The 25801-nt window shown below is 39.0% G+C and overlaps 3 protein-coding genes across 3 annotated transcripts; 2 read left to right on the top strand and 1 right to left on the bottom strand.

The window, feature by feature from the left end:
• The first annotated feature begins 1230 nt into the window (after positions 1–1230).
• Positions 1231–13875, top strand: rundc3b (RUN domain containing 3b). The gene is made up of 11 exons (XM_058648811.1): positions 1231–1498; positions 5135–5250; positions 6532–6665; positions 7081–7166; positions 7904–7993; positions 9388–9468; positions 10471–10645; positions 10965–11122; positions 12068–12214; positions 12442–12563; positions 12650–13875. Exons 1-11 carry the CDS (start codon positions 1404–1406, stop codon positions 12793–12795), a joined length of 1350 nt encoding a protein of 449 aa, XP_058504794.1. The 5' UTR covers positions 1231–1403; the 3' UTR covers positions 12796–13875.
• Positions 13876–14864: 989 nt separating this feature from the next.
• Positions 14865–18927, bottom strand: slc25a40 (solute carrier family 25 member 40). Its single transcript, XM_058648441.1, has 10 exons — positions 18669–18927; positions 18446–18550; positions 17894–17953; positions 17685–17791; positions 17475–17542; positions 16631–16755; positions 16033–16316; positions 15840–15921; positions 15188–15268; positions 14865–15104 (listed from the first exon to the last, which is right to left on the bottom strand). Exons 2-10 carry the CDS (start codon positions 18543–18545, stop codon positions 14971–14973), a joined length of 1041 nt encoding a protein of 346 aa, XP_058504424.1. The 5' UTR covers positions 18546–18550; positions 18669–18927; the 3' UTR covers positions 14865–14970.
• Positions 18928–18995: 68 nt separating this feature from the next.
• dbf4 (DBF4 zinc finger) lies at positions 18996–25497 on the top strand. The gene is made up of 12 exons (XM_058648440.1): positions 18996–19750; positions 20876–21036; positions 21521–21724; positions 21881–21931; positions 22016–22085; positions 22195–22271; positions 22373–22418; positions 22539–22584; positions 22681–22806; positions 23609–23723; positions 24184–24302; positions 24428–25497. Exons 1-12 carry the CDS (start codon positions 19705–19707, stop codon positions 25200–25202), a joined length of 1836 nt encoding a protein of 611 aa, XP_058504423.1. The 5' UTR covers positions 18996–19704; the 3' UTR covers positions 25203–25497.
• Positions 25498–25801: the final 304 nt, after the last annotated feature.

Below are 25801 nucleotides of genomic sequence, written 5' to 3'. Positions count from 1 at the left end.
ATTTTCTGATATAAAATGTACTTAAGTTTTAGAAGTAAAAGTAATAGTATTACAAAAGTGAGGAGTTAGGATTGAGCCATAATAGCTCACGTTGTCTTTCATCTGGAAGGTTGTGGGTTCAATTCCTGGCTCTGCTGGTCTATATGTGAGTATGAAAAGATGTGTGAATGGGTGAAAACTATAGTGTAAAGCAGCTCATCAAGACTATAAAAGCTCTATATAAATACAGACCATTACCAACTCTTCTTCTGCTGTTTTTATTTGGTAGTAACGAGTGACAAAGATAGTTAGAGGAAATGTAGTGGAGTAAAAGTAAAAGTTGCTAGAAATCTAAATAACAAAGGAAACTACAGATATGAATTTTGTACTTAAGTACAGTAACATTACAACAATGTGTATATACAGTACATCAAATGTACACCACTGCTAAATATGCCACCTCTCATGTGTCTGAGGTGCAGATGTGTTCAGACTGACCTCCACCTTCATTCAGTTGTGGTGAGGGAAGGAGTGACGAGTAAAGTGAGTAAATGTGCATCAATATTTTTTTTACTGAACCTGCTGTTTCATTTCAAGCCAATAGGTGGTGCTCCCCTCCTTCAAGATGTTATTATTGCCATTGCAATTGGATGATCAGAGGTTGCAGTTTCAGGAAAAGATGTATTCCAAAAATACTTGTAGTTCTAAAGACTTATTTCACCAAATATTAATTTGTTAATTAACTAATTAAGTACTTTTTTGTGTGAATGAGCTTCTACATGTCTATTTATATAAGGAGCCATGTCACTTCTATGGAGGCAACCATTTTGGATCACCACTGACAAGTGTCAACAGACAAATTATTCCAGACATCTGGAATTTACACTGATAGCTAATTATGTGTACATTTTATTTGAGATGGAACAGCAGGATGATAATAAGTAGGAGTGAATTACAATCTGTTTTTGAATGGGCGTATATTGGGGCCAGACTTTTTGGAACCTGCTCCTGGCAGCCATGAGTGTTGATGCAATTAAAGGTTCTTTCTGGGTTGGAGTCAGATAGGAGACTTGACGTCCATCTTTTGGTCATTAAAACAAGAACATTCTTTACTAAATTAGATTCATTAAATAATTTGACGTTCAATTATTTGATTTGTTAATATTCAAAGAGTCACAGTCTACAAAAAGTTAAATTGCCTCTTGTGTGGTTGCGGGGTTGCCATTTATTTTGAAAGTTCCAACAGGAAGTCCATAAAACACTTGTCGTGTCTACCTTCACGCATGTTGGTGTTTGTGTTACCCCGCCTCAGCTGAGCAGCAGCGTGGGTTCCTCTCTACCTGAGTATCGGGGACAATTGCTGGTACTGACCCGGTGTGGAGGCAGCGGAGGAGGCCGGCCGCAGCCACGGACAAGAGCCGGGAATGGCGTCGCTCAGCGTGGGTCTGCATGTCATCCGAAAGCGGGGAATAGGCAGGAGCGCCGCGGTGGAGAGGAGGAACCTGCTGACGGTGTGCAGGTGGGGTTTCCTCCCATTGATGAAACACAGACTGTATTACTGAGAGCTCATTTGTAGATTGTAATGTTGCATTTCAGCATTTTGTTTAAGAAGGTAACGCGGACTCCATCCTTTATTATGTGTCATGTCACCATGTCGGCTGGATGAGTTATAGGTCATAGTGAGATGCGACTAAATAACCTGGGTTATCTGAGGAAAATCCCACCATCATGTATATTGAGAATAATACAAATATTCACACACTCAACCTTCCACAGTGAGTCATCATCAGGGCTGTGTCAAAACGTTTTGGGGCCCCGTGGTAAAAGAAAGTACCAAAGGGGCCCAGCATCACTCTAAACCAAAGTAAGCTAGTGTCATTGTGCTCATTCAGCGTGTTTCCAACCATGGTGTCCTGTGTTATTATTATTTTGACAGGAATTGGGATGGCAATGATCACGATATCAGAGGGAATGGTGATTTTTTAACATCACTGTTCTCATTTTCAATGGAAAAACACATTTTAAATAATTACTGTGTGGTATTTGTGCAGATCTGTGAAAGACAAAGATGTTCTCTTCAGTCTGTAGAATAAGATGTGTATAGATCAAGACAATAATTAATCTAAAATTATATTTTGACACACATTTTGGCTTTAAAAAATACTGAGCCTCTTGCGATTTGAAAATTGCATATTGTGATTTCGATTAATTGTTGATGGCCTACTTACAATGTGTAACTTTTGTTGATTTGTGTTGTTGATAGTATTATTCTGCCTCTGTTTGGCGTTTGTGAACAGAAACAATACAACATTATTTGTTTGGTGCATCTGATATCAGGCTCTGTAGTGTCAAGCAATACTATCAGGCCTGACTGAGGAAGTGCTCTGGTGTGGTTTAGACACAGTGGCACTGAGCTGATGTCTCCTCATGTCGGTGCTGCTCAAATAAATGAAGGAAACTTGGACAGAAGTTACCTGGCTGAAGAAGAGGGAGATTACAGTACAGCGGGATAATGGCAGAGAAAACTATGTTAAGAGATGCTCCATCCACGTTCAGTACATAGACTTTATGCACTTTGATGTGAATAAATAGAGAAATCCTACACTTTTTGTTTTCTTCAGATATCGTGATGTATCGCTATATGATTGTCTTGCAATATATTGATTATCACAGAATCGTTGTATCATGATGTTATTGGTATCGTGGACCATGTATCGTATATCATATTGTGATTTCCACTCCTATTGAAAATGCTGAGATTAGTAATGAGCATATTTGAGGGACAGCTCAGGTTGAAAGGTTTGAAAATAAAGTGCATGTAAAAAATTATATTGGATAATGATTTTGAAGTTGGAGCTGGAGATTTTGAAGACCAAAGAGAAGGTTCTGTAACAGAAGGAGTCAATTCTGGAACTAGAACTGAACAATTAAGTAATAGTTAATGTAATGTAAAGTACTTTAAGATTTGTTTTTGTGTGGTAATGTGCCACTGCCATCATTCTTTTAAAATCTTTAAAAAGTTTTAACTTTTAAAAAGGGTCACACGCTTTGGCACGCTATGGCATTGTTTCCATAAGCTACTGCAATGTCACAAGATTTGTTTCTGTCCAGTGTTGCATTCATTTTTCACCAAGATCTTGTATTGATGATGGGAGATTCGGACCACTGCGCAAAACCTTCTCCAGCACATCCCAAAGATTCTCAATGGGGTTAAGGTCTGGACTCTGTGGTGGCCAATCCATGTGTGAAAATGATGTCTCATGCTCCCTGAACCACTCTTTCCATAATTTGAGCCAGATTATTCCTGGCATTGTCATCTTGGAATATGCCCGTGCCATCAGGGAAGAAAATATCCATTGATGGAATAATCTGGTCATTCAGTATATTCACGTATTCAGCTGACCTCATTCTTAGACCTAAGATCTGACCAACTGCAGCAACGCCAGATCATAGCGCTGACCCCACAGACTTGTACAGTAGGCACTAGGCATGATGGGTGCATCACTTCATTAGTTAAATCCAGGTGGTGACTTTTTTTTGGCCAGGCAGTGTACATATTGCAAATCAAATCACTGTCACAATATATGTCAGAAAAATCCAAATTAGATATTTTCCCCAAATCATTAAAAAAGCTGCGTAAGTTGCTTGCTTTTAAATAAAATGAAATTTACTCTTGAGGATATAAATTTGTTGTCCTCAATTTATAGAGAGATGGTGTACACACACACACACACACACACGTCACCTGTGTTAGCTGTTGGGAATATTGATTTGTGCACCCATCAGTGCTCCTGCTGGCAGATGTCACTAATTGACTGACGGTCCCTGTGGTTTGTGTGGAGCAGATCAGTAGAAAAAGACACAAAGGTGTACAGTATTTATTTCTTAGAATGAACCTAGTGTTAACGGATCATAACACCAACTGATAAAACCTGGTGTGCTCAGGTTTTCGGATGGTCAGGTGTAACTGTGCACGGCTTATCCTCTTCCATTGACATCTCTTAAGACAAACGGTGTGGGGGAAGTGTTTTGACACACAACTCTGACTCCTTCACTGGCCTCCCTGCCTCTGCACCACACCCTCCTGACATTTATTGCAATTGAGATTTCAGTATCAGTTCATTATTTACTGAGTTAATGATTTAAAACTCTAATGCAAGGATGATAACTTAAATTGTTTTCTAATATAAAATAGTTTCTAACATTTATGCGACGCATTCTTGAAATTGGAGTAGAAAAACTGTAATCTATAATCTTTAATTTACCTCTTCTTCGCCTCCTTTAGAACCGAATAATGAATCTTCACAGTGATATGACAACTGAGAGCCTCACTCATGGAAATGAGTGTAAATTTCACGGGAAGGAACACACGTACATACACACACACAGTGTGGTCATCCTGCTGCTAAGCAACGGGATGGGAGTGCAGCGAGATATGAAGTCAGATTACGTAGTGAACTGAAAGGGCTGCACACAGTCATGATAGAATTTACTGGGCATGCACACGTGTGTGCAGATGCAGATGGACATCACATTCTCCTCCATTAACTCTCTTCCTGTCTAATTCGTTGAAACCAGATTAGGCGGAGTCGGTTGGTGCACATTATTGCCACACTGAGCTGCTCATCAATGCTTTCATTGCAGGAGGTCAATCATTAAAATCCATACAGACCAGGTGTGTTTTGTTGTGTTTATGTTGTGATTGCTGACAGAATAAAAATGAAACATAGTGTTTCGTTTTTTATATATATTTAAAAAGTTTATTCTACTTTTTGTTGGTCCTTATTTGCATTTGGTAAAATGTACATTATCAGTCTGGATGCGTGTTCCTTCTTTGACCCATTTAGTCTGGACAACGACAAAGAAAGTGGTTCATCATGGTGGAAACTTACATGTCACCATGGTAAAATGGTGATTAATCTCTCACACATTTGAAACTTATTTGAAATTTATTGTTGCACTTCAAGTCTGAGGCTACCACATGCTGACATTTATCTGGATCTGAGAAGAGAATTTTCTTTCCAGTTCCTTTCCCCCAATTATAATTGCATCACTCTTTTCTTATGAAATCCTGGTGACATCGTCTACTACATTCTGTACGGGTAAAATTGTTTAAGATTTTAACACCAGTGTGAATGTCATCTTCTGTGTCCAGGTTTTCAGTGAAGACTCTGCTCGACCGCTCCTGTTTTGAGACGATAGATGACTCATTTCCTGAATTCATCAACTTTGTGTCCATCCTTGAGCACATATTCAATCATCGACTCAAAGGTAAAAATAAAAAACAATTACTACTACTCATGCACATGCACATGCAGATACATAAAAAGCTTTTAAGCTTGGTTTATGAATCATGAGGCTCCTGTTGGACGACACTAGCTGTCAGTCACACTGCTGTCTACTCACATGTGTCAAGCTTTATCATCTGTTTTCCTCAAAACTGGAACATTCATTTTCTATTACTTTACCCGTCATATGAGGATAAATCAGCCAATCGCTGGACAGGTCACAGGTCAGGCCAGTCCATCGCAGGACCAACATTTAGAGAACAACCATTCACTCACACACGGGGAGAACATGCAAAACATCCAAAAACACAGAACATGGAACACAGAAAGTCCCAAGCAAGGAAGTGAACCAGCAACCTTCTTGCTGTCGGGCAACAGTGCTAGCCACGTGCCCAAAACTGGAATATAATTCAACAAAATTCATATCATATTCTGGTGAAGTTTTTCCTGACATGAGATGACTACGTTTATATATATATATATATATTTTTTTATATATATATATATATATATATATTTATATATATATATATATATATATACACAATCTATAATTTATTTCTACCCTATAACACCCATTAAGATGTATGTCCTTAAACTGTGACTTTAAAATTATATCAATGTCCTCCCTTTAAAAAGATTTGTTGTTTTGTGTATCCTAAAGGTTCAGAATTAGTAACATCTAGAGGTGTGGCTTTCCACTAATTTTTCCACTCTTTCCTGAGCTTCCCAGGAAACTACAGTGGCCATTGGAATACCAGAAACAATGTAGTTCTTCTGCGTTTGTGTAGTAAGCTTCCGCTTCTACATGTGAAAGGCAAACACTGGCTGCTTTGCCTGGTTGCTGTAGAACTATGGTAGCAAAAGACGGCGGCCTCTGTGAAGCGAGTGTGTAGTATATTAACATTTTGTACATAGACCCTGGACCTTTAAAAAAATAGTAATGAAAGAACTATCAGTAAACCACCAGGAGGCAGCTCTGCTGGGCGCAAAAAGAACTTTGACTGGAAGATGAGTTTTTCAGTTTGATTTACAACATCACTAAATATGTTCCTTAGGAGTCAATGATCTCAATCACTAGTTTCGGGTCTTCTTCAATAGCATGTGATGTCAATTTTGTAAATGATGTTCCCATTTGAAGAATATAGACGATAAAGCATGGCTCTTATGTCGACACCAGTGTGATTGACAGCTAGCATTCTTATGACTGTGTGTCAAAACTCACACACACACGCATGTATATTCTCCTGTCTCCTTCTCTTAGGTCAGACAACATGGTTTGGCTATGAGAGTCCTCGCAGTTTCTGGGATTACATAAAAGCAGCCTGCAGTAAAGTCCCTCATAATTGCATCCGGAGCATTGAGAGCATGGAAAATGTGCGGTCATCAAGAGCAAAGGTGAAGCTAAAACCTTCCCCGGCTGTTTAGCTGAAGCCTAAGATCACATCACATTTATTTGCCTTGGGCAGAATTCCACATTTAAAAAAACTTAAAAGGGAGAGAAAGGTTAGACAGAATATTTTACTTCTCAGAGATTTCCTTTTGTATCCAAGCAACACTGAAATTGTGATTGAAATATCCCCAATTGAAATAAATTGAAACGGAACTCCGTCGAAACCTTTTGACTAAGGACAGATGGATGGATAGATAGATCATTTATGCTCTCGGTAAATGAGGACATTGCAGTATTTTTTTGTAATGAATGTTGGGAATGCTGATTTGTTGGTTGATTGGCAAATGTTACGATGTGATTGGAAAATCGTCATGTTGCTTGTGTTCTGTTTTGAAGTGTGTTTTCCTCCCGTGTGTGCAGGGCAGGGCATGGATCAGAGTGGTGCTGATGGAGAAAAGACTCTCAGAATACCTCTCATCTGCTCTGAGGGACTTCAAAACCACCAGGTCTAAATGTGGTGCTCAAAAACACATAATTATCTCCTTCACCACAGTTACACAAGTTGACCTTATTCATCGTCAGTGTGCTGCAGGTTTAATTAATATGTCTGTTTTATTTAGATTGGTGATGATCCAAACTTTTTACAATGTATCTGCTCATATCCAGTCCTAATCCGATATGTGTATCTGCCCCAATATAGAGCTGCACAGCACAAAGATTTTCAAAAATTGGTCAGAAAGAGGAGCAGCTGTGCGGTAGAGAAAGAGAGAGAAAGAGGGAAGGACTGTAGCTAAACCAACTCTGTGTTTTGTGCAAAATGTCTTTTCTCTACACTCCTACACTTTGTTTAATATATGGTTTGACACCAAAGCATTTACGGGCATATTCTGTACAAACACTTATGAGTGTCGTCGCCGTAAACTTCAGTTAGAGCAACATTCACCTGCATCGTATAAAAATACGACCAAATATTTCTAACACCTGATTCCTGAAATAAATCACTTCACTTCTTGTGAAAGGTCACTACGAGTCTCCGTGATGGACCTGCTCAGTGAAGTAGCCGACTGACGGCACATGTGAAAGCTCTGTAGTTGGAGTAAAAGATCACCTCTCTTACTAATCAGTGAAAAATGCCCAATCTGCTCCAATCCAATAGTTGAGATTGGGATGAGGACATCCCTACTTCTTATGCTTGACCTCGAGCAGTTCACACTTTTAATTATCTGTTTCATGTTGACTCTAGGAGGTGTTACGAGGAAGGCGCAGTCATGCTGGGAGAGGAGGCGGGGCTTTTAGCAGACACACTAATCGGACTGAACACCGTCGACTTCAGGTATAGTAATGTTCCCCTGTTTCTTGCTTGGTCAGTCCTGTTTCCTCCTCCTGTTTTCAGTGTGTAACTTTTTCTGCATGGAACACATTTTGGGAAAAGTGTTGTCAAGCAAAAAGGCAATGCTTTTAATCATTTTGAGTGTGATCCAAAAGGCTTTTATCAACGTTCATAGAGCTGCAATTACAGTGCCTCAGTGTCTGCCAGCTCTCCAGTAGAAATAAATCATGGCTTAAATACTAAATAATGTATAGAAAATGGACTAAAGACACCGTCTGTGAACTTATAGTGGAGCCTTTGTCCTCTTTCACTTTTGTTGCAGTTATTTATGCACATTTAGCATCTTTTCAGGGTTTTGAAGACGTGGCCACGCGATATGATTCACATGTCAGTACTGTATATCGGGAAGTAACCTTAAGTAAATAACAGGTGCAGGTGGATCTTGTTGTGGTTGTTGCAGAAGTATGTGACAGGGCAAGGAAGGAGTTACCATTTTATCATCGTTGAAGTTAAAGGCGACATAGACCGGAAGCTCCAATTAACGCTGCGTCTGTGTGTGTATCTGCGTCATTACCTTGTTTATGAAACCCTAAAGTTTCAGAACAAACAGTTCAGCCACTGCTGAGAAAATAGTGTTGTATTGTTTTCCTGGGCTCTGCGAAGCGGATCGGCACTTCCCTATGCTGATGATGTCATCAGAAATCCTCACCACCTCTCACCACCGTAGCGCCTCCTGGTGCGGGCACTAGTACGGGCACATCCGGTTGCGTACATTCAGTGGGAAAGCTCTCGTTGGCTGGCCAATCACAACACAGTCCACATTCTGGGGGTGTGATTTTGGTCTGAAACTGAGATATTTTGATCGGCTTGTTTGCAGCAATTAGGAGGTTTTTAACCATGAAAACAAGTTAATATATGCAAGTAGACCTCCATAACTAACATATATGTGCGATACAAGCATTCAATGTCACCTTTAAACAGCAGGATGTTGATCCCATCTTAGGTTAAATGTTGAATTAAAAAAAGAATATAAAGCATATTTGCAGTCTTCCTCTTATTTATTCCTTCCTTAAAACATAAACTGAAATATGAAAAGAGTTGGAAAAACAAATGTAAAAGTTCTTGGATAAACTTCCTTGTCTTTTTTTATATGCTTATTTGTTTTACAAAATAGACATTAGTGGCTTAATGTGGCCTCTTTTGTACACTGACACAACAAAATCACACACAGAAGAATCTGATCTCTGTGAAAAGTCCGATGGTGATGCAAAAACACGTTCAAGTCGGTGTGCAGGTTAATCTATAATTTATGCTGCACAGCAAGGCTTTAAAAACATTTCTCTTACAGACACACATAGTTGAAGTGTTGAGTGTGCTTTTACTTCTTCTTTTTCAAGCTTCTGTCTGAAAGGTGAAGGTCTGGACAGCAGCAGCCCCACTGTCATCGACTACACACCGTACCTCAAGTTCACTCAGAGGTATGTCATATCAAACAATAGCACCTGGTTACAGTACATTCACATTTCTATATTTAAAAATTACCTTAACTTTGAAACTGTTATATTGTTACATTATATCTGAGGTTAGATGTCATCGTATGTGAGGTTTGGAGCGTTTGTTCAACCTTATTTGGTACAATTTCCTTGTTAACATCAATATAATGTGAAAGGTACTGGAGATGAAATGAATTGAATGTACTGTTGTTGAGACAAGTCTGTTATGGCATTAGGGACCAGTACTGAGCCTTTTTCCTGTAACTGTCAAATGTTATAATCATTTAAAGATTTACATGTAAATATGCAATATTCTGCATTCAAATATCTTAAACCCCAAGACTAATCCATGTTTATATTTAAGGTAATGAACCATTTCATTTTGGTCACCTTATGTTATCCTCTTTGCTTGTCTCTGTCTCTGAGGCAGATCCCCTATGATTCATCAGAGTGAGGAAGGAAAATATTTGGTGCTACTAGTTAGCCAGTGTGGTAATTGATTGTGTGTATCTGACACTAATGGAACACGACTCCTCATTGCCAATTACTGTGTGTTCTGCCACCCAAAGCTCTCACTGTAAAGTGCAGACACACAGGGGAACCAAACTAGACGACGTGACGGCTATTACCCGGGATCCCCTGCGGCTTTCTGAGCCATCAAACCCGGTCTTTTGTTATTGTCTGCTGTAGACTTAATGTCAAAAACCTTCCACTCTCTCATATTGTCTGTTACAAATATGCCGACTGCTGTCTCGTCCTTGTCAAAAAGACTGGGAACCCCAGGGTCAAATCCCCACCTGGCCAAAAGTACCCCTGAGCAAGGTACCCAACCCCCAATGCTCCCCGGGCGCTACTCAGTGTGGCAGCCCACTGCTCCTAATTCTAGGATGGGTCAAATGCAGAGGAATACTTTCCCTAAGGGGATTAATAAAATTAAATTCTAATTTATGTGTATTAATATGAGTCAATCTGTGGTTCCCTGTGCAGCACAGACAGCATCAGCAGTGATGAGGAGGAGATGAGGACTCTGGGGAGCAGCGGCAGTGAGAGCAGCTCCCCGGACAAAACGGCCACCGCTGCCTCCATCTTCACTGAGCAGAGCAACTTGGTCAACAAGTGTAAACGCTTTGAGCAGAAGTATCGAACGGCGCTGGAGCAGAAGGTATCATATACGTACATGTGTGTCGTTTCCTGATAATTAAATTTGGTGTTAATGTGTGTCAGCCTGTCATTTTTCTTCAGGTCTGCACGTAAATCAGAGACTTAAATTGTTAAAGGACTAGAAGAAGTCCTGGGAATAGTAATATACACACATATACGTTCTTCTTCTTTCATCTAAAACATGCATGGTGTGTATTTCCTCTTTGGCTTCTTCAGGCGTCTCATTTGCTTTGAGCAAAAACAAATAATTTAGCTGGAGCAGTGTGTTTCCATCTAAGTAAGTGGCTAATTGGAGCGTATATGTGTTTGTTTTGCCTCAGGGCTACTTGGAAGAGCTGGTGCGTCTACGGGAAGCCCAGCTGTCGAAGGCCATGTCTCATAACAAAGCTCTTCAGCAGAACCTAGCAGACGCACACCTCTCACACACACTAGAGAAGGAACAGCTTGAGTACATCATACTGGAACTGCAGGACCAGCTGTGAGTTCATTCTCTTCACTGTGTTTGTCAGGGAGCAGTGTGAGGTCACTGAAGACGAGGTGGAGAGGAATTGAGGTGGCTGGAGGTTCTAGGTGGTTTATTGTGTCTACACTGCCATGTTTGTGAAACAGCCTGGGACCCTCACACTCTCTCACTGATAACATGACTGCCAGCAGGGACAGAGGAAACAACAGATTTAAGCCATATAACAAAATCTCGCCTGAGAGTATCTACCCCGCTTAAGTGTCCTAAAGAATGTGTTTGGTGCCTTTTTCATCTGGGATGCAGTTTGCATGTTCTCCTCGTGTCTGCGTGGGTTTCCTCCGGGTTCCTCCCACCATGAAAACATGTATGAATGTTAGAATGTTAGACACATTTGGTCTGGTTGGCCCACGCGTGGCAGCGCGCTTAGTCAACCCTCTGTCTGACTTCAAAGTTTTGTTGTGTAATTACGGTTGTTTCCAAAGTTTCCAAGTTTCCAAAGTCCATACAGACAATCAGCAGGTTTGGCTAATGTTTGTTTTTATGGATTAGATGATGATACAACTGGTGATATTTCTCTGAGGACTTTGGTGTGGGAGAGTGAGCAGTTTACAAACTTTAGTTTGTGTTCCTAAGATAGACATATTACTTATTTATTAAGATAGCCATTTTGTTTTACCCCTGTGGGTATACAAGTGAGCACAGTGTAGTGAAGAGTAAATATGCCCTATGAGAGTCAGGTTTACTCAGTATTTTAGACCAATCAGATAATTCTGTGTGACTGTTGACCATCCAGCGTTGTTGCATCATCAGTAGAAGCATGAATGGAGATGGTTAGAGATTTATATCTTAAAACTTGAGTGATTCAATCATTAATTTTCCGCCCTCATGTTTTTGAAGTTAGCGGCAACTGTTTGACAAAATCTGTACGAAGACCTGATGACGATGGACTTTTGTTTTTAGGACGGTGATGAAGAACAATGATTTGCGGTCCAGACAGGAGTTGACAGCCCATCTGACCAATCAGTGGCCATCTCCTGTTGCCCTGGATGCCAACGCTGTTGCCTTGGACACACTGCTGTACAGGAAAAGCACTGGACAGTGGGAGGAGTATGTAGATGACATCACATGGCCCAGCTTCTGTGTTTAGTTTTAGGAGCTGATGATTTCAACTCCATTACTGGATTGAATTTAGAATGAATCAAAGATTGTTTTTAGGTTTTGCTTATTAAATGACTCCAATCGTAATTTTTATCACTGATTTATTGATTGATTGATAATTTTCTGTTCTAGCCAGCACTTGTTATGTGCATAAACGTAATTGATCTTCTCCGCAGGAAGAGTTTCCAGAGTCTGGAGCAGTTGTCTGCAGACATGAGCCTCTCCCAGAGTTCTCTGGAACCATCACACACACTGAGTGTGGAGGCCAGGACTGTCGGCGCACAGTGGCGCCGCAGGGGTACGTCGCCGTTTGCAAATGCGCTCTGCTGTCAGGAAGGTCTTCACTCTAATTTGAGTACTAACAATATGTCACATCTCATTCAGATAAAGAGGAGACCCCGTCTTTAAGAGGTCTGTGTGGGTCACTGACCTCCGTCACCAGCTACAAGTCTCTGGCCAGCCTGAAGTCCAGCGAGTGTTTGGCCAGTCCTGCAACGGAAATCAGTAGTCCAGGAATCACCCCTTCATGAGGAATGAAGAGCTAAAAGAAAATCACAGATTACCAACGGGGCCAGACAACACAGGGACTTTCTAATTGTAGTTGATATTGATATTTCTATTCTGTATGTGGAGGCCAGAGCTTTAGCAGTTGGACGTCAGGTTCTCAAGATGAAAATCTGGTGTAACATGATCTTTGAAATGAGGTGAAAGCAGCTCCAGTACACCAAATAATGTCTTACAAAAGTACCTTAAAAGGAGCTTTAACACTGCTCACTTGGTACAGAAGATGTAATAAGTGTCTTCAGACTGTGTGCGTTGATGTGTTTGTTTTGTTCTGTAGGCGTTTTATCTGTGGAGCATAGTTTGTTTTTTGGATTATAAAATTGTACAGTTTATGTATGGCATTTTGGCAATTTGCCATGTCACTTTACAGCGTTGAGAAGACGGTGACGAGCTTCTGTGTCTTTCTTTCTCTCCAGGGTTTCACTGCATGCTGAAAATACAGACTGCCTTGGATCAGCGTTAAGGAGAAATCATAAAACCGTGTGATCTTGTTTCTCACTACAACACGTTTCCTTTAGTTTCTTATCCTCTGTGCTGTTACTGCTGCCACTTAACTCTTTTTCACTTATGTCACAATGTCATCAAGATTTTTTTTACATTATCTAATGTCACATTCTGTTCTTGGGTGTGGGTGTCATTGTTGTCAAATGTTGAAAATAATGCAGTATCACATGGTTTGTTCTCAGGAAATGACCACTATGATTAATACACCCCTCATTTCTGGGTTAAGCTTTATTTATTATTCACGTTACTTGACTTGCTTAACTTGAATTGCGGTATTTTAGTTTAATGTCTAGTTTTCACAGATAAATTATTCACTAAACTCTGATATAATCCAACAAGTCTCAGAAATAAAAAAGAGTGTGTACAATATGAGCATAATGTATATATTCATAAATGATTGTCACTGGCTGAGGACCTCAACAGTGACCTCATGACTTTGCGTTTAGCTCATTTCAGCAGTCATTTGCACAGACACACAGATGTGTAATGAGAAATGCCCTTTTTAGATCATTATTTTGAATAAACTCCACTTGCTGAATTGATTCATGTTCAAAGTTGTGATTAATGAATGAATGAATGAAAGGAATTTCCAAAGACACATTTTATTGGTTTTAGACTTTTATTTCCCCCACAAACATATACTTTAGAAGCAGAGTAGAAGTTTCTGGCACAAATGCACCTTTCGTTCCAGGTGAAGGAGAAAGGAAACAGTTTGAAGTTTGGGGTCACAACTCCAGCAACACTTGTTTATGAGTTTATGGAAATCTAACCTGGATGAGGCTTGATCTCCCCACAGCTATCCACCTTTGAAAGCAATTTAATCACAGTGGTATAGGCATTTGTGGCTCAATACAGACTATTATTTGTCTGCTTAGGTTAAGGCAATTTGAGGCAGGTGTTGGACACAGCTAATAATGGACTGAATCTGAAAGGAATGCATTAACATTCAACAAAGTATAATATAAACATAACTAAGTTCACAATCTAGTTTAGATTAGTAAAAACACAAACAAAAAACATATACCACTACACATCAGTTCTGAAATCAGCTAGCAATATTGGGACTTTGATTGCTTTAGTCTTAATCGCAGTCTTTGGAGATGAGATGATGAGAAGTGTCAGTTCGACAAAAAAAGATGTCCTACAAACTGCGAGTGTTGATGGAGTTTTGACATCTACGAACATTCTCATTTAAGTTCAAGTATAAAAACATGGAAATCCTCTCTTGCTGATGGTAGAAATACTGACATTGGTATTCAAAATCAAACTAATTCATCTTATCTGAGGACCTCACAACATCTCAGTGATACATCCAATAAAGTGGTACTTGGGGAAATTACAGATTATTTATAAATCTGTGGCTGCCGTCTCATAAAATGCTGCCTACAATGAGATTATTTGAAAAAAACATTTTCACTTGTGTGGGTACTGCACAGCATGTAGAGCAGTAGACATACAACCATATAATATATTGTATGATTATAAATACTATGATATAAAAAAAGCTTTCATATAAAGTTGAAATGGGCCAGGTAGTTTATTTTTTATTTTCCATTCTGCTTCTTTTTTTTTCATTTGGAAAATTAGCTTCTTCTAGCAGTAGTCATTTGAGTTGGAGAGAGGTGAGTGGAAAACCTTCAGGTGTTAGTGGTCTGTAGCAGACTGAGCGTCTTCTCTTGGTTGTGCTTGCGGAAAAAGGCCTTGCCAAACTCATAAGTGCTGATCATAATAGCACAGGCCGGAGCCACTTTGATCAATCTGGGGAAAAAACCTGGCACAGTGACATCGCGTATGAGAAGAGGCAAAACATTGGTGAGTAAAAATATGTAATTATAATGTGCAAAAACATCTTACCTGCTAACAGTCTGCTAAAGCCTTCCTGTGTCACAATCCTTCTCATCAAACTGAAGGTGCTGGATGAGACCTTACATGACACTGACAAGAGAAGGACACTCATCAGTGATACATTAACACAAAAAAAAGGATTACATTTCAGTGATATAGAGCAGTGGTTCTTAAACTTTTATATCTGATGTAGCTCCTCCTCATCACTTTCACCCATTAAGTGTCCAAACACCTCGTTGGGTGTTTTGTGTATCTAATAAAGTAGCCAGTGTGGTCTTCTGCTTCAGTAGCAAATACCTAGCATACCTAGGTTGTATCGAGTGGTTATTTATCAACTTATTTATTCTCTTTAAACCCTAACGATATCTTTGTATGGAAACCCCAGTAGATCTGTGTCTTCCTCATTCTGATGCTCAGTTTGAGTTACTGCCATATGATTGGTTAAGTCGATTTTGCGTTAGCAAGTAAATGGAACAGGTTTACCTTATAAAATGGCTATTTAAAGCATTAGTTTTAACTAAGTTTTTAAAATTTTAGCCAAGCTTCCCCCAGGAATTGCAGACGTGCCCCTGTGTACACATTACACTGGATGAGAATCAGTTTTAGTCATCAGAAGCATTTCCAAACTAAAATTACAATAAAGATTTAATGCCATAATTACAATTCTTTGCTTGCAGCTCTCCCAGCTCCACCTGCCTTCTTGTTTTCACCACATCAAATGGTAATGTTACGATGGATGCAATCTGAAAGAAATTTTAGAAAGACTTAACAAACAGTAAATGATGGTTTTTCTTGACCGTTTACTCTTAAACTGACACATTTTCTGTGAATCCGTTTTTGGCTGATGCACTCACTGAGCCAGACACTGCTCCAGATATGAAGGCGATGGTGAATGTGGGTTCTCTGGCGTTGTGTCGTTCACACAGCCACTTCTTGCCCCTTTCGTAGCTGTACCAGTAAATGGCTGAGAAGGGCACGTCCCGGAGCAGCGTGGGTCCCAAACCTCTCCACAGCGACAGCCAGCCCTCGGTCACCACTGCTGAGCGTATGCAGGCGGTCAGCTCCCTGTACGACTGTTTCTGAGACTGCAGCTTCGTGCGTATCAGCTCCAGAGGGCTGATCATTGTTGCTGCTCCCACTGAAACAAACAGAAGAGACAAAGCACAGATGAAATAGTGTGGACATTTTTTAGCTTTATACAATTAACACAAAAGCTGCTGCAGCAATTACAGTAAAGGTGGTTCCCCTTTAAAATGAATTATGTGTATCTGTATGAATGTGAGCAGGGAAACTAGTCTGAATAAATACAAATTTAGAAAGGGAACAGTAACAATTACTTTTATGCCACCTTTTCAGTCAGTACAGTTGTGTTAACCAGAGATGTTTAAATCTGTGAACATCAAAGTGAATTTGTCACGTTGCCTTTAGTGACAGAACAGTGCCATAGCTTACATCTAGCAGTGGGTCCAGCCAGGAGAGGAGCCTCGTCAGCATAGGTGCCCATCCTGACCCTGAGTGCTGCACACAGCTGGTCGTAACATGTGAAGTAGATCACTGTAGCTGGGACTGCCATTACACTATAGACAGCACATACAGACAATAAACACATGTTTTTCAAACACATTGTTACTGTTGCAAAGAATTCATCAAAAAAAAAATAAAAAAATAACAGTAGTTAACAAATTAATAAACATTATTTATTAAAATAGAATTCAGTTATAATCAAAAAACATACATTTTGGTTAATCAACAACCCAGATGAATACATTAACCTCAAGCTGAATGACAACAGGCAGGATGTTGGTTGTCTTAATTAAGTAATAATCCCATAATTACTTTTCAGCATAATGAAAATCAAGTGATATGAGATTGATCTACACTTTTGCAACTACAGTAGACAGTGTTTACAGCCTTACAATTAGATCTGAAGCATGACAAGAGGCAGTGGAGTTTAGAGCAGGCACACCTATTCATTATACCTACAAGTCAGGCAACAACTGCCTATGCTGCAAAGAAACCTACAAATTGAGTGTAAAAGATCCCATGGCAAAACACACAATAAAACAAGTGTCAGTATCAACGCAAAGTTTCCCAGATGGAGAGATTGTCTCATTTCATATATTGCATATGAAACGAGTGTGTCTGTCCATGCTCATTTAATATACTGTAACTGGTGAAGGAAACTTGACCATCAACTTATTTTCCCGCAATCCTGCCTACTGCAGCTTTAAAATGAAGGCGATGCAGAGTAAAGTGTCACATAGAGCAAAACAAACACTCAAGACTTAACACTTACAGGGTTGGAGGTAAACCACTCCATAGTGACTTTATTCCTTCATGGTGTACAATGTTAACGAAGGCATCCTGCATAGATAAGACACAGAGTGGAGAGTCAGAGTAGGACGATGTTCACACTCAAGCACAGGCTCTATAACTCACAAAAGGCAATGTGAAACTTCATAACACATTATCACAAACAATTGGTATGCAACTTTATCTTGCTTACCAGGGTGCCACTGAAGTGACCGGGGGCTTTGTACCAGGCCTTTGTGTTTCCATTTACACACACACATATGTGGTCCATCAGTCCATTGCAGTAGACGAAGCATTTACCTAAATATTACAAACACATACAGTAAATGGCCATATTGTAGTTAGTACCACTGGATCATATAAAACACAATACTAAGCCAATTTAAGGTATGCACATTATACCTTTGGGGAAGGGGTTCTTCTGAGCTTGAAGTCTGATCTTCACAACATCCAGAGGTGTGACTGAAAAATAAAGAAAATAAACGTCAACATGAGACTTTCAAGTATGTCTGTTAGGTGCACTAACTGCTTTCCCTGTATTTACAGCAGAATAATACTGCAATGTGGACTGTTTGAATAATGATTTGACGGTTTATTAGGTGCACTTTTCAAAAACATGTTCAGGCCAAGAGTGTATCCAAAATACTTTCAAAGCCTTTTCAATATATATATATATATATATTAAAAAGAACCAAAAAGTTGAAGTAAAAAAGGAACTGTCTCCACCAAGTATTGTTGCTGCCCTGCAATAAATCATCAATCAAAATAATGCAGTGAAAATGTTCAGTGTCACAAAATAAAAAAAATACACAAAAGTTTTTTATTATTTGATTAAATTTGCGAAAGACACAATTCCACAACGTCATACTGCAAAACAAGTCGACACTCCTGTTATTTAAAGGAACATGACAACGTGTGCCAGATCTGATCTGAAATGTCTGACACATTCCTCACCAAACAATGACGTGAGGATGGCTCCAGAGCAGGACGCCACCATCTGCTGGAGAGGGGCAATGTCATCGCTGGCTGCAGGGGTAGATCTCTGGCCACTCATGATGTCTTCATAAAACACATACAAATAGTAGTTGTCAGGTATGCGAAATGTCACGTTACCTATCGAACCGATCAATCAGTTAGGCTAACCTGCGTTAGCCAATTAGCTTATCCAACTTCCTACCTGCTAAAACTTCTTGTCATCCATGAAGTCTTCCATGAAACTATAAATTCTTCTCGAGTTTTGTGAGTTAGTGTTCTACAGAGTCCAGACGTGAATAAGAGATAAACCCGTACGCGTGTGCTATGTAACCCTCGATATCACCATTTACACAACAAACACACACGTTGTTGCGTCATATTGGTTTAAGTGAAGCAGATTCTTCACTTTTTAAATTTTAGATTACATACAATAAAACTCAAACACATGCACGTAACACGAAATACCTTTGTAAATTAAAAAAACCCCAACCTGATATATTCTTAACGAATTTAATTAAGTTATTTTATTTTACATTGTTGAGGAAACATCACATTCAAACAAAAGGGACGTTTACTTAGTAACAGTGTTGCCAGGTTTTGTAAGATTCCGTAAACACGAGGCGTCTCGTGTTTTTTCAGAAGATGTGTCTGATAGCGTTAGTTTAACCTAAGAAAGAAAACGCCTTTTTAGTAAGTAAATAAATAAAAAAATATTATGTGTGTTTTCTTCCAGTTCCCAGATAACTGTGGTGCTTTTGAAAGTGATTACGGGCAGGTGACCGTAAAGTGTCAAACATGGCAACTTACGCTCACTCCACCATTGTATTTAAAGCGGGAACGAGACGTTATGTCGATCGAAAGTTTCCTCCAGCTGTACAAATATAATGAAAAGTAGCAGGTCAACGGACATTGTGTGGTAACAAACATGCCACGACAACTCGGGAGACTTTCTTGTTAACTTAAACCTGCGAAATGTTGAGACTAATTCAAAACAGGAAACCAACGAGTCTGTGGAAACACTGAACCTACTGAAGTTTAATCAGTGTCGGATACATGAACAGCCTGCAGCTCTTCTCAGCTGATTGTTTTGCCAGACGACTGTTTTTGTTTCACCTTTCAGTGTAAATAATTATTATAGTTTGTTACAACCACGGGACAATACAAAGGACTTCCTGTGACATGCTGACTCAAGACCGAGGGGCAAGAAAAACATTTATCTCTTAACGAAAGAGAGTAAAATGAAGCCAAAACGTATTCAGAGCCCTAGAGGACCCAACTGGCAAGGTAAAATTATAGTTTATTAATTTATTATAGTGTCTTTTCAGTTTTGTCCAATCGCAGACGTTTGTTTTCACGTGTCATCGTAGTACAACAAAGCTTCTGTTTTTAGGATTAATACTAATTTCAGTAAATGGTGTCTAAAATGATTGACATCAACTGAAATCCATCCAAGATAATAACCAACTAAGTTATTGTTATAACTGCACTGATTACACAATATATCGAAAGTATGTTCATTCTTGAGAATCTTGATATTTGTGCTTAACTAACGAAAAAAAGAGTGCTGTACAAATGACATAAACATGATGACAGAACGATGTGATAGATGCTCAGATGATAAAAGGATGTTACAGTTCAGTGTTACAGGCAGGTTACAAAAAGTGGAGTCAATCAAGGGTAATACTGCCACGGTTGAATTGGAAAACTAAAGATCTGGGTCCATAGTAAAGTATGAAGCAGACAGATCAGTTACTCAAGAGTCCATGCTTATCCTTAGCCAATTTATGTAGGATATTTAACATTTATCCACAGAATGATGATACTCTTCCCTGTTGCAGTATATGAAAGAATATCTTACAGTATCATATAGTCTACAAGAACTAGTTCCATTATTTACATCTTGACTCAGGGGACCCTGGAGTAAAACATGGTGGGTCAAAATCAAAGCCGCACCAAATGTTAATATAATGCAATTTTATTTTAGGATACGGCCGGCCACAGTGGTGCCTCTGTCCCAACTTTTATATTTTAGGCACATAGGTGAAAGCTGAGTGTTAATTGTATGTCTTTAATTGCAAGAGACTGGAAGATGATGCCAAATTTTATCTGCAGCAGTTTTGTTACATTTACGTGTCTTCACTTTATTTTCTCATACCATTGTTCCATAACAGTAGCGATCCCAGAATGAGGTAAAGTTAAGAACGGCAGACATGTTTTTGATGTACTATTTTAACTACTGTTCAAGTAGAACATGTGATGAGCAGCTGACTGAAGGTGCTGACAAGCACTGGTCACGCTACGTAAAATCAAATCGATTCAGTTGTTGGGGATCAGCTGACTGGCGAGTGTCTATTGATGCTCTCAGATGAGATTAACCTTTTTTCCTTTATTTTTTTCTTTGTCTTTTAGGAAAGCCTGGGGACACAATAACCCTGAGCCAAGCTAAGCCAACATCACATGTGTCCTCTTCCACTCACAGCAAACCTTTTGCTGGGAGAGTGTTTTACCTGGACCTGCCATCAAACAGGAACACAGAGATACTAGAGAGTGACATCAAACAACTGGGAGGGGTGAGAGATAATCACATTTAGTTCAAGTTTTAATTAGCTTTAAATGTCTCTTTTGGCAACATTACTTCTAGCTCTCATTTCCCTGTCATCATGATATCATACAGTAGATCAATCTTAACTTGAACAATGTTTTTTTTTTGCTAATTTAGTGCTATTATTAAAGAGTAGTATTTTAGTAACAACAAAAGTGATAAACTTTAAATGCTGAATTTACCTTGTTTTGATAAAACATGTTGATATCAAAATGGATTTAAATCGTAAAATATTAGTTGTACATAGTAATTTGACATATCTGACTCAGATATTTTGTGTCAGCAACTGGGTGATGATGATTTTTCTCTACTCACTTGGTTATGGATGCTTATAAGTTTCTATTAACATAGTTGGATTAAGGTGGATACCCAGCCCTGTAAGATGCTGTCTGCATACTCTGTGAAATGCTGAAATGCCCAAAACATCTGTTTGTATCTTGTCTGTCTGTCAGACTGTTGAGAAGTTCTTCAGTAAGGAAATTAAGTATCTGGTCTCCAACAAGAGGGAAGCCCAATATGTGCAGTGCCTCAGGCAGGACTCGCCTGTGCCCAGCCCAGACTCTGGTCCAAGTTCACCTCATCCTTGCTCAAACCCGCACCGGCCAGGCAGCCATAGGGACAACATCAAGAACAGGTCTCAGGGTCAAATTGAGACGGTGAGATCACTTTCATTGTTGCAACATTGTTTGCATGTCTTTTACTCTCTTAACTTAGTTTTTTCACTTACTTTCACTTACACTAAATACATATATAGCATTATATGCTTTTACATTCAACCTCGCAAATGAAAACTTTCTGTTGATATTTCACAGTTTGTCACAAGTCGAGGGAAATCTTTGGTGGAAAAAGTGGTGAAAGAGCAGGTTTGTTAAGTCAACATTAATGAATTTACATAAGACCTTTAAATTTTTCTTTTCTGTGCTAATAAATGATCTGATTGTGTTTAGGAGAGGGCACAAATGAGCAAGATTCTGTCAAATGCTCTGGATTGGGGTGTGAAAATCCTCTACATCAAAGGTATGTCCCGAATTATATTTCAGTTAATGTTACATTGCGTCACTTTATTATATTATTTGAATTGATGCAGTGAAATTGTAACTAATGTTGCTTTTTTTTTAAATCACAGATGTAATGGCGTATGTACAGAAGAGAAAAAGGGTCCTTAGCAGCCAGTGTCCTGCAACTTCTGCTGTAAAAACAAATGTAAGTTTATTGGTTTGAACTCGTACATGCCTTCGTTAAATACGGATTACATGAATACTTTGAATATGAATTTAAAGTGCTTTCTCTGTCTGTCTTCATAGGTCAAAGCTGAGTCAACGGCAAAACAAGGATTTCAGAAATGCAAAGGTTTAATGATTTGATTTCATTTGCATTCTTTTATCTTCAGCTCAAAGTGCAGTGTCTGTTTTAGCTGCTTTATAAATGCATACTCAAATTGAAATGGACTATATATGATGTTTTTTCCAGCTGGAAGAATCACCAAACCATTTGTTAAGGTTGAAGATTCAAGCAGGTAAAAAGCAGGACAGTAAATTAAGCAGACCTCAATCTTCTGTCTTTAACTTGTTTGCATCTGCCAACTATTTAATGTTTCTTTCCTCTACCTCAGACACTACCGTCCAATCTACCTCACAATGCCAAACATGCCAGAGTTCAAACTGAAGTCTCTTCCTCCTTGTAGTCCCTTCTGCGTCGAGGACAAATGTTCACCTGGTAACAAACCGGATGGAAAAAGGTTTGATCATTTGTTTTTCGCTTTTTTCTTTGCTAGTTACATTTTCAGAAATATGTTTTGTTATTATTTTATTACAATTTGAAACTACACTGTCATCTTGATTTCATAGATCAACTTTAAGTTTATTTATCAATGGTTGAATCCTGCATATTGTCATATTTTCTGCTCATATACCACATTTCCCTGTGGACCAACTAACCACTACTCCTCAAACTGTTTTCATCCATCCATCCATCTTCTACTGCTTTATCCTCCATATGAGGGTCACGGGCGGAGCTGTGCCAATCTCAGCTGACATAGGGCGATAGGCGGTGTACACCCTGGACAGTTTGACAGTCCATCACAGGGCCACATACATAAACAAACAACCACTGCAGATGTTTTTATTATTATAATTATTTAAGGAAAAGGCATATGCATATGACTTGTCTTTACAAAATACAGTAGTATTTTATTTACAACAAAAAAGTTAGATCTATTGATCTATTTGCACACAGCTTTCGTTGTAGTGTCATGACTTCATCTTTCTATCTCTTTTTAAAAGTTGCACTGTGTGTTGATGCCCTATGCTTGTTTTCTAATACAAATACCCAACAAAGTTACTCACCACTTATCTATCTATCTAACTAATTATATCCAACATGTTGTCCTTATAATACAATTGAATAATGTATTTGATATTTTCTGAAACTTCAATTGCACAACAAGACTGCATGGACATTAATCATTTACATTTGTCAAAAATGAACAATTTTATCTTGGTCTGATTCTATTTGTTCAACCTCGGGATATTTGGTTACAGAGGCGTGAAAGCCTCAGCCAGTGAGGAGAAAGCTCACGGCCGAAAGAAGAACAGAGACAAGAAACGAGGCGGCTACTGCGAGTGCTGCGTGGTCAAATATGAGAAACTCACAACGGTAAGTCTTCACATTTGTTCATACATTTTAAATACATTTTATTAATTTTAATTCTTTACAAATGGGTAGCTTTATAATATATCAAGGCTCTAATTTCGATCCAATACTATTAACAATTCCTCACAGCTTATCTTAAATGAGTAATTATTAGGGTCTAAGTGTGAAGGACCCTGAAACCAAAGGAGTTATTACTATGATCGGACTTCCTTAAATCGTTGCCTTAAAAAAGGCACCAAGCACTTCACTTGGTTGTATATTAGTTGTACCTTAATTACAAGCTAGGCCTGACAACTGATCATCACTCCTCACAGTAATTGTTGTCTCATTTAGTTTCATTTAGACTTAAAGGTTTTTTTTGTGAGGCAGAAGCGTATACCAGATTTCCAATGCAATTGTTTCTAGCCCCTCAATGGAGTGAGCCGTGTTTATCAATAATTTAACAGCCATCTTTTTTGTTCAGCATCTGCAGAGTGAACGTCATAAGGCTTTCTCCAAGAGTGATGATAAATACTTGGTGGTGGACAGGCAGATTTCATCACTGCACTGTAACTTCATCCACATCAATGCTAAAGCTAAAAGGTAATGCTTCTGTATTCCTTCACAACTTGTATCAACATTAATATGCCTCTACCTCTTATTTTTGTTTCTGACATTTCTTTATTCTTTTCTATTTCATTAAACTATTTTTTCTTTTTTCCCTTTAGACCAAAGTGCAGTGTTTCCTCTTTTGTGGTAGCTACTGGACCATGTGGGAAAACTGAGCTAAGTCTCAGGGCAGATCTCAATACCACGCAGACTATAAAACAGGAGCAGAATCATCAGACTCGAAGTGTGGAATCTAATCCAGGATATGCTGTAAATATCAGATCACTTCCCGTGTCTGTGCCTCTGATGCACAAGGACAGGAGGAGCACATCTCTTGCACGTAAACGGCAGTTCAGAAAACAATCCTGGACTGCTTGCTCTAAAAATGCTCAGGATGTTCAAAGTCCTCGGCTTACGAAGGAAACAGCCTCCTCTAGAGGTGAATGTCATGTATCGCTTCTTTCCTTAGCTACTCAGGTCGACTTAGTGGACCAAATACTTCACAAAGACACAAACGGCTCACCCTCACCACCTCATATTAATGACTTCTCAAACAGGATAAATGTTACAAAGCAACAAGAGGAGCATAATATGAACAAGGATTTGTTACTGTTTGAGGCTTTGGAGAATGGAAATGCATCACCAGACAACAAGATTGTAACAGACCTTCCAGAAAACACACAAGTTCTCTCGCAAAACTTTTCTCCAGTAAGGAAAATACAGAGAAGGATTCGAGTTTATAAACGCAAAAGACGGAAAGTAGACCCACACATTGAACATGTAAAGCCAAGCAAGGTGCCTGACAACCCATCGCAGAAGCTTTGGGAGCTTTTCCAGTCAAGTGATGACATAGATGTGGCGTTTCATGGATTTGAGGATGAGGACGAGGAATGAGCTGAAGCAATTAGCTGGACTGCTGTTTCCAATACTGAAACCATATGAATTTGTGTGTCATGGATTATCGGTGCTAAAGTTATTGTTTTAGGAAAATAAAGACTCCCTAAAAATAAGCATTCCATAGAAAACTGCCACTTGAAGAATGATGACAAAAATCATAATTTTCAAGTGAATGCATTTCAAAATAGAGTTTAGGACTAAATACTGTAGATTCAGTAGTAACATTTAATACAATAATCCAGTGAAAGAAAACATGGAATCGATTGCGTAATAAAATACAGTGTGAATGGCCTATCCGTTGAATGTGTGGTACTTGGAGACAGGTGACATTTAAGGATTCTTATAAGTGCACTTTTCATGACTTGCCTTCATGTGGTTTTTCTGATGCATTAGCTCAGCTTCTCTCATTTTCCTGCATTTGGTGCATTAGCATACTGCCTTTGTTCTCCATCACTGCTTTTAAATGGATACTCTGGGTCAAATGGGAGTCTCTTTGCCACTGACATTTAGAAAAACACATGAGCAACAGTGTGTTCTGCAGTATAAGCACAGCATTAGTGCAATTAAGGCAATGTTGAATGCAGACCAGGTCATTT

The sequence above is a fragment of the Solea solea genome, chromosome 13, assembly GCF_958295425.1.
Source record: "Solea solea chromosome 13, fSolSol10.1, whole genome shotgun sequence".
Lineage (NCBI taxonomy): Eukaryota > Metazoa > Chordata > Actinopteri > Pleuronectiformes > Soleidae > Solea > Solea solea.
This window is presented reverse-complemented; position numbering and strand designations above follow the sequence as displayed.

Excerpts from the sequence above, each read along its gene's own strand:
- rundc3b (XM_058648811.1), top strand. The coding sequence starts at position 1,404 with ATGGCGTCGCTCAGCGTGGGTCTGCATGTCATCCGAAAGCGGGGAATA. Across the intron at positions 6,666-7,080 it reads TGCGGTCATCAAGAGCAAAG|GGCAGGGCATGGATCAGAGT; the intron begins GTGAAGCTAAAA and ends CCGTGTGTGCAG. Across the intron at positions 7,167-7,903 it reads AGGGACTTCAAAACCACCAG|GAGGTGTTACGAGGAAGGCG; the intron begins GTCTAAATGTGG and ends TGTTGACTCTAG.
- slc25a40 (XM_058648441.1), bottom strand. The coding sequence starts at position 18,545 with ATGAGTGGCCAGAGATCTACCCCTGCAGCCAGCGATGACATTGCCCCT. Across the intron at positions 16,756-17,474 it reads AGTGGTTTACCTCCAACCCT|TGTAATGGCAGTCCCAGCTA; the intron begins GTAAGTGTTAAG and ends TGCTGTCTATAG. Across the intron at positions 16,317-16,630 it reads GGCTGGACCCACTGCTAGAT|TGGGAGCAGCAACAATGATC; the intron begins GTAAGCTATGGC and ends TGTTTGTTTCAG.
- dbf4 (XM_058648440.1), top strand. The coding sequence starts at position 19,705 with ATGAAGCCAAAACGTATTCAGAGCCCTAGAGGACCCAACTGGCAAG. Across the intron at positions 22,086-22,194 it reads GAAAATCCTCTACATCAAAG|ATGTAATGGCGTATGTACAG; the intron begins GTATGTCCCGAA and ends TTTAAATCACAG. Across the intron at positions 22,272-22,372 it reads CTTCTGCTGTAAAAACAAAT|GTCAAAGCTGAGTCAACGGC; the intron begins GTAAGTTTATTG and ends CTGTCTTCATAG.